The sequence below is a fragment of the Anguilla anguilla genome, chromosome 8 (genome assembly GCF_013347855.1).
Source record: "Anguilla anguilla isolate fAngAng1 chromosome 8, fAngAng1.pri, whole genome shotgun sequence".
In the NCBI taxonomy this organism is placed as follows: Eukaryota; Metazoa; Chordata; class Actinopteri; order Anguilliformes; family Anguillidae; genus Anguilla; species Anguilla anguilla.
In genome coordinates this window covers 20,075,331-20,086,838 of record NC_049208.1, presented here as the reverse complement: position 1 = coordinate 20,086,838, position 11,508 = coordinate 20,075,331, and the positions used below count along the sequence as shown (strand labels likewise).

The window sequence follows — 11,508 nt, the reverse complement described above, 5'->3', positions numbered from 1 at the left end:
GTGGTTCCCAGGCCTGCGCTCCTCCCATACTGAATTTCTTTTTTCTTTAGGCGCCCCCTATCGCCCTGTTCATGAGCCTGTGTGTATGAAAGACCAAATGTCACAAAATTAAATTGATAATGAAAAAAAGATATAAGCAATTAAAAAAATGTATGATGAAACAAATACATTTCTGATGAAATAAGTAATTAAATAAAAAAATATATAAATTTTTTTATGTCTCTTTTATTTATTTTATGATGTACAAGTGGAAATAATAAAAGCCAATGTACCAAGCGTCCTTCGGAAATAAAAACATTGCTTATTTATTTATCTCATTATCAATTTATTTATTTCATTATCAGTTTATTTAATTTTGTCACATTTGGTCTTCTAGAGCCATATGTACTGTTTCCAGCATTCTTTTTTCAGCCAAATTGCCTTACTATGCCATACGATGCAGGCTTTCTTAGCCTGCGTATTACAATCAAATAAGTCTTCTCCTTCGTCTTCAACCCCACCCACTCACACTAAAGCCGCGTTTCCACCAAAATTACCCGGAACTTTCAGTCCCAGGAATTACTTTACCAGGAACTAAAAGGTTCCTTCAGCCAATGGTTGTCTGCGTTTCCACCGGGGTCTAAAGTACCGCGAAGATTAGGCAAATTAGCCCATTGACGTTGTCGTCGGTCCATCTGTCATATGATTTCTTCTGTAACCCCATACTACCGAAGTAGCCTACATTATTTTCTAATAACCGGGACAGCCCGGAGGGGTTTATTCCACTTATATACAACGGGTTACCAACAATGACTATATAAAGTCACTCTACTAACGTAGCTAACTGGATAGTTAGTACCCTGAACTGAGCGATTTTTTGAACAAGCTGTCAGCTTTTTGCTTCACTATCTAGACTTTTTCGCTAGCTAGCTCTGCAGCCACACCCACCCTTCCCCACACAGAAAACCGCTCCACACCTAGAAACACCCCGAACACATTTTAGAATACCAAATACAGGTGAAGCTGCACAAATTTGGCGAAAATGCCTAAAGAAAGAGATTGTCAGTGCATCAGAGATATTCCTTAACATGGTTATTTTGGTTATAGAGTGAGTTTTATCAATTATTCATTGTAATTCCACATGCTAACTCGCCTTTTTACATTTGTTTGGCAACACAGGTGGCCAAAAATAATATGTGAAAATGAGATTATGTCTTTTATTCTTCCTTGAAATTTAGTTTGCTGCCATTTCCATGACTTTTGACAATGTTTTTTCTTCTTCTAGCAAATAAAAATTATGTTTGGAAAATATAGCTGTTAATTTAGAATTGTGAAATGTACAAAAATGCCATAACATGTTATACCAAGATTGAAGCCCAGCAGAAATGCAAAATCATGGGTTCAGAAATGCAAAATCATGGGTTCAGAAATGCAAAATCAGTTACACTTCTGGTACCAGAAGTTTACAGGCCCACTCGTACATTTAAGTGAACACAATCATTGTGGCAGGTTCTTGCAATCGTCTTCTCATTACCAGCCGTGGATATTCACTATATAATGTTAAGTTATATCAGGAAAGTTTATCAGACATTAAATGCTACTTGTTGAAAAAAATAATAATCATAAAATGAAGCTGTTAAGAAGGTTCAGGATAATTTATGTGGCTATGACAGCCTTTTTGAAGCCTTTACAGTCTTCTCTGTTTATTGCTGCCTTTATTTCTGGATCTAGGCTGGTTTAACAGCCAAATCTGGTTCTAAATGTGCACAGGACATTTCCCCCCCCAGGGACTATATGGGTAAATACACTTTTAAATATGTTCTACAGGCAGGACAGAGACAAAAGTATGAGATATATAGATTGGGAAGCTCATACATTACATAAGAACGCACAATGACAGAATGATGTTACATGATATCATTTGAAATAATGTATATTTTAACTACAGTGAGCTCCATATTGTTTGGAGAAAATACATGTTTTTCTTGATTTGGCTCTGTACTTGACATGACAATTTTAGATTTGTAATCAAACAATTCACATGTGGTTAAAGTGCTCTCACATTTTGTTTAAGAGTATTTTTATACACATTAGTTACACCAAGTAGAAATTACAGCACTTTTTATACATAGCCCCCCACCCTATTTCAGGGTGCCATAATGTTTGGGACATTAATGTTCAGTAAATGGAAGTAGTCATGCTTAGTACGTTCTCGCATATCCTTTACATTCAATGATTGCTTGATGTCTGTAACAAATAGAAATCGCCAGGTGCTGAATATCTTCTCTGATGATTCCCTGTCAGACCTGTACCGCAGCCATCTTCAACTCCTGCTTGTTTTGGGGCCTTAAGTTTTCTCTCAGCATATGAAACACATGTTAAGTTGGATTCAGATCAGGTGAATGACTTGAATTGGTTATTCAATAATTTTTAAGTTTTTGGTTTTGTAAAACAACTTTGTTGCTTTAGCAATATTTTTGGGATCATTGTCTTGCTGTAGGACCGTCCAATGATTGAGGCATTTGCTTGATCTTGAGCAGATAAGGTACTTCTGTACGCTTCAAAATTCATTATGCTCCTGCTATCAGCAGTTCTGGAATTCTGAAGTATACATTTTTAAATAATAATTTCATAATGAATCACTCATCTAAAATATAGTATAGATCATATGGATATGTTAATGAGTGTCATTTTCACTGGAATGTACATGAACTTAAATTAAGGTGAAAAATGGCTGCAGAAAGATAAATGTCTCCAATACTTTTTGTGAACTGTTTCCTTGTTACATATATTTTTATTGGGTTTAAAATGCTTAGATGGATTATATAGTAGAATTATATTTTAGATGTGTATGTGTTTCTTGGAAATTTTTGTAGATGATTCTCTCTCTGTCTCTGTCAGAAGTAGTAAATGAACCTTATTTGGAAATCAGTAGAGCGCAATGTACAGTATGATGATTTGCTAGCAATTTCAGTGCATAATGTAAACATAAATTATATAAATGCTTAGAGGGACTGCCCCTCTGTGGGGTTTGGACATACAACTGTTTGTATGTGTGGACCAACTCCCTTTCCGCAGAATAAAGGACTCTGAATAGCTGCAGCCATGTCCTTTTTTAAATAGCTTTTCTGGAGTCTAACAGTTTTATGCAATGCATAAAAAGCAGCAAATTGTTCAGAATAAAGGTTCTAGAAGAGAAAGTATTGTTTTGTTTGGCAAAACTGAAGAAACATAAGAAAAACCTTTATGTAAAGCATGCATGCAAAAAATAATACCTTTCACATATAGAGCACTTTTCTCCCAGGTATCTCAAGGTTCTTTACAGGACAGTAGAGGGCTTGAAAGTGTGCCTATGCTCCACACTCCAAGCTCTAATAAAGAAACAATTTATGGAGCACTGAGAATGAGATTAATTCAATATTCAGTATGATTTTGAGAATGCTGTAGCTGAACTAACTAGTCTACATTTAACAAGCCATTCCATAGATGTCACAGTGCCATGAAAAAGTATGTACCCCCTTCCTGATTTCCTGTTATTGCATATTTGTCACATTGAATAGTTTCAGATCTTTGGACAAAATGTTACATTAGGCAAAGGGAAACTGAGTAAACACAAAACACATTTTTTAATTAGCATTTCATTTATTTAATGAAAAAAGTTAAAAGTTAACACCTATATCACCCATGTGGAAAATTAATTGCCCCCTTAGATACTCAATCAACCAATTAACCAAGTTTGATAATTAGATTCAGCTGATTGAATACAGCCAGGCTTGATTGCAGCCAGCTCTGTGGAATCTAAATCTCACTCATATTGAACCTTACCATCAGAGTGAAGTAGTCACCCTAGACTTTCTACAAGCACACTATGGCACAATCAAACAAAATTCCAGAAGAAAAGGGGGAAAAAAGTTGTTGAAATATATAAGTCTGGAAAGGGTTATAAAGCCATTTCTAAAGCTCTGGGAGGACAGCAACAACTCATCCAGGAAGTCGCAAATGATCCCAGAATAACATCAAAAGAATTGTAGGACTCTCTAGCGTCAGCTAAGGTCAGTGTTCATGACTGCACAATAAGAGACTGGGAAAAAATGGGATCCATGGGAGAGTAGCAAGGCAGAAACCACTGCTAACCAAAGGAAACATCAACGATTGGTCACCTAGCCTTTTGGGATAATGTTCTATGGACAGGTGAGTCAAACATTTTGGACAACATGGGTCCCGTTATGTCTGGCGTAAAGCAAATGCAGCATTTCACTGTAAGAACACCATACCAACAGTCAAACGTGGTGTAGAGTGATGTGGCGATGCTTTGATGCCTATGGGCCTGGACAACTTCTATTATTGAAGGAGCCATGAATTCTGCTCAGTACCAGAAAATTGTAAAGGAGGATGTCTTTACTGGGTTATGCAGCAAGACAATGATCCAAAGTACAAAAGAAAATCCATATCTGAATGACTGAAAAGAAACAAAATTAAAGTTTTAGAGTGGCTAAGTCAAAGTCCTGATTTGGACCCAATAGAGATGCTGTGGCAGGACCTGAAACGAGTAGTTCATTCTTGAAAACCTACCAATTTCTCTGAATGAAAACAGTTCTGCGAAGAAAAGTGGGCTAATATTCCTCCACATTGATGTTAAAGTTACAATCTTGAAGATTTCAGTTTTGTTCTCTTTGGCGGTACCAATGGCGAGAAGCGGTAATTGCAGGTGTGTTTTTGGACCTCACTTCCCATAGATCCGGATCCAACCAGTGTCGCATGTGTGACGTCAGTCAGTTGGCACCTGGGCCACGCCAACTATTACATTTATTATTTACTGAATAAAAAATGGTTGTTATACAAGTACAACTCATTCATTGTCTAACATTAGGCTAACTTAAGCTGTCTTTACACTGCCGAGCCGGGTTAAAATGCTGTAGCAGACCTGGGGTAGAATTAGTGATGATCAATTTCCACAAACGTTCTTTATCCACCTTTTGCTCGGTATGAACATCTTTACACTGCAGAGAAGAATTCGCGGGATTCGCTGTGGTTTGTGCAATTATGTATCGTGCACAATAAACAATCTTTTTTGTGAATGATTGTTGTGTGGTATTTTTTGAAACAACTTCCTTGTTGTTTCTGGTTTTGCTAGCTAAACTGTTCGAGAACAAAGCTGAGCTGGGTGTTAAATTAGCAATCAGAACAAGAAGAATAAAACAAAAACAAAGGAGATTTCATCAAAAAAAGGGCATCAAGGCTGAAGGAACATAAGGAAGCGTAATAAAATAATAACAACGCTAATCCATACTGCCATATTCTTTTATTTAGTTTTCTCCGGCTTGACATCTTTACACATAAATCAGACCCGGCTCTGCTCCACCTGCACCCTGGCTTACATATTGATGAACTTGATGGCAATGTAAATAACGGTAACGTTAAGGCCAGTTAAGATCAATGATTCGCAACGAGACAAAACGGTTTTAGAATGTTGCAGAGAAAATTGCATTCTAGAGACGGTTTGTGAGGACGGTACCGGTCGGTAGTGTTAGCTAGCGTTTTTTTATAATTGTTAGCTGACATTAGATCGTGTTAATTACATTAGCTACCTAGCTAACGCAACGTTACCTGATATGAGAGATGGATACTGTGCACAATGTTGTCTAAACTAATGTTGCCTTTATTGACATGGTCCGGTAGCTAGCGTTAGCTGTGCAAATAGCTATGTAATTTAGTAACGTTACATTGTCATCAAAAGTAATACAAAATCTACATCAACAAATAATATGACCTCTCATGTTACACAAAAACTTATTAGGGTTCCATAACCCCCCCCCCACCTTTAACGCTAGCAGACACTGGAAAAAACAGTACACAGCTCACACACAAGTGAGTTGAAGAGCAAGCCTGTTGCGTTAGCTCCGCCTACCCTCTCTGGCGGACCAACCACTGATGGGTGATGGAAAACGCGTCACTATCTATGCGCCGCTTGTTATTTTTTCCCGGGAATGTCACCACAGACACCCAGTTCTTAAAAGTAATAATCTCGAAGATCTTCATTAAAATAAATGTATTTTAAGTCACCATCTATCGCTGCATTGGGTAACACAATGGTGATTAAGCCTATTTTTATATTAATTTATACTATTATTATTATCATAATTCATGATTAAAAAACTTGGTGTCTGTGGCGACATTCCCGGGAAAAAATCAAGTGGCGCACAGTTAGTGACGCGTTTTTCATTGTAACGTAATGAACACAATCTAATGTCGGCTAACAATTATAAAAAACGCTAGCTAACGCTACCGACCAGTACCGACCTCGCAAACCGTCTCTCGAATGCAATGCTACCTTGTTGCAACGTTGCAGTGTAGCTAGTGTAGCCAGTTCAGATCAATGATTCGCAACGAGACTGGGTGCAACTTGCAAAATTCCAAGACGTCTGATTGTAAACGTTCTAAAACTGCACTTGGCGATTTGACAAGGATGATCTTTTGAGACCTCAGGGCAGGCAACGGCTCCGCTACTAGCCAGTTCACACCGCTGCAATTTTCTCTGCAACATTCTAAAATCGTTTCGCCTCGTTGCGAATCATTGATCTGAACTGGCCTTAACGTTACCGTTATTTACATTGCCATCGAGTTCATCAATATATTATAATGATCGGAATACAGCCGGGGTATGTGGAGCAGAACCGGGTCTGATTTCTGAAGACGTCATGCAGGAGAAAACTAAATAAAAGAATACGTCAGTATGGATTAGCATTGTTATTATTTTATTACGCTTCCTCATATGTTCCTTCAGCCTTTATGCCCTTTTTGATGAAATCTCCTTTGTTTTTGTTTTATTCTTCTTGTTCTGATTGCTAATTTAACACCCTTTATTCTCGAACAGTTTAGCTAGCAAAACCAGAAACACCAGGGGTAACATTTTGCAAGGCAGTTGTTTCACAAATACCACACAACAATCATTCACGAAAAAGACTGCTTATTGTGCACGAGATACATAATTGCACGAGCCACAGCGAATCCCGCAAATTCTTCTCTGCAGTGTAAAGATGTTCATACCGGGCAAAAGGTGGATAAAGAATGTTTGCAGAAATTGATCATCCCTAATTCTACCCCAGGTTTGCTACGGCATTTTAACCCGGCTCGGCAGTGTAAAGACATCTTGAGTTAGCCTAATGTTAGACAACGAATGAGTATGTACCTAACGTTACTTTTATAACAACCGTTTTTTATTCAGTAAATAGTAAGTGTTATAGTTGGCGTGCCAACTGACTGACGTCACACAGGCGACACTGGTTGGATCCATGGGAAGTGAGGTCCAAAAACACACCTGCAATTACCGCTTCTCGCCATTGGCACCGCCATAGAGAACGAAACTGAAATCTTCGAGATTGTCACTTTAATCATAAATAATAATAATAATAATAATAATATAAATGAATATAGTAATAGGCTGAATCACCATTGTGTTACCTAATTCAGCGATAGATAGTGACTTAACAGACATTTATTTTAATGAAAATCTTCGAGATTATTACTTTAAAGACTGATATCGAATTATAGGAAGCATTTGGTTGCAGGTATTGCTACTAACAGTGGTGCAACCAGTTATTAAGTTCAAGGGGGCAATTACTTTTTCACATGGATGATATGGGTGTTTGTTTAATTTTATTCAGGTTCCCTTTGTCTACTATTACATTTTGTCCAAAGATTTGAAATCATTCAGTGTGACAAATATGCAATAATATAGGAAATCAGGAAGGAGGCATATCTATTCACAGCACTGTAAATAGTCATGTTAAATCAAGACTCCAGGCACCCTCAAAAGATCAGTAGTGTGTGCGCATCCTTGACCACCACCCTCTGTTTCACATATTCTGTGTAGTCTATTGAAACCCATCATATAATACATTTTCAAATGTTGAATGTTTTTCTTGAATGTCTAATAGTGAGAGGCTGTGGATCAGGAAGATAAAAAACATTTTTATTCAGTTTAACAATGAAACAGCCATAATTACAATTTATTAAAACTAAATGTGGTCTAGATGAAATAAGCTTTCTAAGTCACCTTGTAGCTACACTTGAGGAGCCAAGCAGACAAAACTAGTTGAAGAATTAAAAGACAATTCACAAATGGAACATTTTTTCAGATACATACATCAGTATAATATGCTTTATCATACTAGTACTCTACGCCCATGACACATTTCTCCTCTGACTTTGCTTTAATTCTGCGGGTACCTGCTTAGAAATGGTTCTTTCCTGCTTTAAAAGGGCAGGATTAATATGTCCCTTATAAGGAGGAAAGGATGGGATCTATCCCAAGACTGGATCAACCAGGAAATTCCAATGCTAATTACTCCTCCAAACTGTACCGATATATTTGGCCTCAAACAGAAAACATAAATATTAATCAAGTGACTCTGTACATAACCATTTACCATCACAGCACATATAAGCTTCCCAATATAGATACCACTGTACCATTTGATATTAATATCAGAAATGTCATAGATAAAGTCCTTTACTTGTATGTGTGTTGTCACTGAGGAAGGATCCCATCAATTTTGTCCATTCACTAAAACAGTGTCACTGCAGGGCTGCCTTCAAAGGCTACTTGAGAGTAGGCTTCTGCAACAAAGTTCAAGGTTAGAAGCAAACCTTTCTTCAGACTGTCTTCCGGATAGCCCCTCCTTTATGCACATTTTTTGGACGTTCACATTCTGTGGCAAGAAGTATACAACGTCAGAATAGCTCCACGCTTTTGTCCATGGGTGACAGCTGGGGGCTGAGGCAGAATCATCAAAACTAAGACTTTACCTGGAATTACTGAACCAGATCTACACCAACAGGCATTGAAGAACAAAAAGGGTTGAGTCCCTGTTTCATATTGAGCTCTGCTGCCATCGTGCCCATGGCTTAAACGCACCCCAGCCATCCACACACGTTCATTGAGGACTTTCCCCAAAACTTGAAATCAAGTAAATTGCCATGTTATTTTTGGGTCTACCTCTGACACCTTAAGAGTTTTTAATCAAAGAGTAAGGGACATGCCTTGGGATGTTCTACGAAGACAAACTGGGAATACAAAAGTCAATGGTTCGAGATGGCATCTAAGCTACTGCCATGGCAACTTCCCCGTCCACTGCCCCCAGGGTCAAGTACAAGGAGTTCTGAGTGCCCTTCCAATACACAGCGTGTCTCCTGTTCTGGGTTCCCAATGGAAGGAAAATCCCTAGTGGACCTCAGCCTGCACAGCCAAGCCCAAGTACTCCACGTTCTCAGTGGCTGGGAGATGCCCGTTGGCCCGGGACTTGACTGGGGGTGTGAATTCCTGCTGGTAGTCGGGGTTATCCAGGCTGGTCTGGAGGCCAAACCCCTGACTGCAGTGCTGGGGGCCGTTGAAGTTGAGCTCGGGGACCGTGCTCAGGGGTGTGTTCAGGTACTCAGGCCCGTCGTTCGAGCGCTTGAAGCAGTTGAGGTACTCTGCCTCCGTCTCATCAGATGCCATGGCTGGGAGGGCACCACGAGCGGTTGTGGGCCGCTGGTAAGGGGACCCCATTGGGGCCAGTGCAGAGCCACCATTCTGGTTCACATAATCTGTAATGATGCAGATTCAGCATCAGGTCAAGGGAAATACAGAAATGTCAACATTCTGTCATTTTCCACTGGACTACAAAGAGCAAAGATTGTGTTATTCAGTCTTTTATTTTATTTCAGACATGCAATTAGCAACAACCTCGTTTATAATGGTGTAAAACTGACTAAAAATTTTTATTAAATATTTGACATATTTGAAATATCACATAATATATACCTAACGAAAGGCACTACTTTGTGCATTCATTCCTTGATTATTTAAACCAATGAGTGCGATTACAAATTACATGTATCCACAACAACCAGTCACTGACAAATGTTACCTCCCCTTCATTATAAATAAAGACACACTTCTCATGTAATTAGATTGAAATGCAGTTCAAGTGATTTTCGCTTCTCCATTGTAAATCTGACTGAATATACTGTATAGCAAGCATAAGTCATACAGTTATAAAGACTAGATTTACTAGGCAACACAATTGCATATAACAGCAGATTTATTTAGTGACAATGCTCAAATTCACAGCTGTGGCACTTCTTTCTGCAGAGTGATATGAAGAGTTCTAGGTTATAGCGGTCTGTTACCCATAACAGCGGTCATTATACAGAGATATCTGACTGCTCAATATGTGAAGTGACCAATCAGAATCAAGAATTCAACAAAGCTGTGTAATAAAAATAAAGACACACCTTTCATGTCCTTAGACTTGACATGAAGTTCAAGTGATAGGCCACCTTCTGGGGCACCTGATATTATTTCAGTTAGTGTATGCTTTTGATTGGCTCAGCTGTATAAAATTATGTTTAATATTATTTTAGCTTGAAACCATTTCATTTGGCGCACACAACCTTCATTGAGTGCTTCATACATACAGTCGGTGCACAAGCTCCTTTTTAGTTACTTGACTAACCCCCAACTGCCCCTATACCAACCATTGTAACGCTGCCAGAAACTTTGTAAAATATTTTTAAAAATGTCTTTATTGTACAATAAAACTGTAAACCAAAAACATACAGTAAAACTGAAATAGTCAAAAACTCAGTGAACTGTCCATTTAAGTGGATCTCTGAAATGAGCTACAGTCTCTGTCCAGTAGATGTCGCCCTCTGAACTCCTAACTGAATTTAACAGGCCGCTGGGTCCCAACAAAGGCTTCACAAGGATTCAGGAGGAAGTGCCTGATAAGAACCAATCATATTGATGGCAGTAATCAAACCCTTAAACCTATAAAGAAGAAAGTCCAAAAGTGTGCCTACACCTTATAAATATGGACTTCACCACTTGTCAAAACTAAAAATGTCCTTACTGATTGATGTCACTCATCAAATGGTATTGAAATACTTTGGAGTGCAACCTAAATCATCTAAGGAAAGGTTTAATAATTTAGCTGATGGAATAAATCCTGTGCAATATAATCGTGGTATCGCAGAAACTGTGTGCATGAATAAGTTTCTTTTTTCTTTTTTTTTTCTTTTTTGGCAAGAGCATGAAAAACACCATCCCTGGCTCCCTATGGCAGCAAACACAAATAGCTTGACCCAATGCATTGTATTCCAACACAACAGCAGTTACACCATTCAGGGGCTTATATTGATTCCAGTCACTCATTTAGGAAAGTATTCCGCAAATCCATTTCCACTAGGCTCTATCCTTTGTGTCCATCACTGCTTGCTTATCACATCATGGAAGTAAGCCACCAGGAATGTCAGAATGAGTGGGGCACTCACCTGGAGCAGGCTGGAAGTCTGTTTCTAGAAATTTCTCTGTGGGGTCAGGGATGTAACGGAGAATGATGCTGTTCTCTCTCATTGGGAAGCCGTTCTAGAAAAAAATATATGAGCACAGTCCTATAAATCACAAAACCACAATTGCTCATAATAATCAACTCTGCTATGCTTTGACTGCTATGCTTGGAAGAGATGTGAAGTGAAAAAATGGTC

At 38.5% G+C, this 11,508-nt stretch overlaps 1 protein-coding gene across 1 annotated transcript in view; it reads right to left on the bottom strand.

The window, feature by feature from the left end:
• Nucleotides 1–7,930: 7,930 nt before the first annotated feature.
• The window catches only part of egfra (epidermal growth factor receptor a (erythroblastic leukemia viral (v-erb-b) oncogene homolog, avian)), a 72,444-nt gene continuing 68,866 nt past the window's right edge, over nucleotides 7,931–11,508 (bottom strand). The window contains exons 27-28 of the mRNA XM_035431292.1: nucleotides 11,296–11,389; nucleotides 7,931–9,567 (exon numbers count right to left, since the gene is read on the bottom strand). Coding sequence (XP_035287183.1) covers nucleotides 9,203–9,567; nucleotides 11,296–11,389 — 459 coding nt within the window. The 3' untranslated portion in view covers nucleotides 7,931–9,202. The remainder of the gene's footprint in view (nucleotides 9,568–11,295; nucleotides 11,390–11,508) is intronic.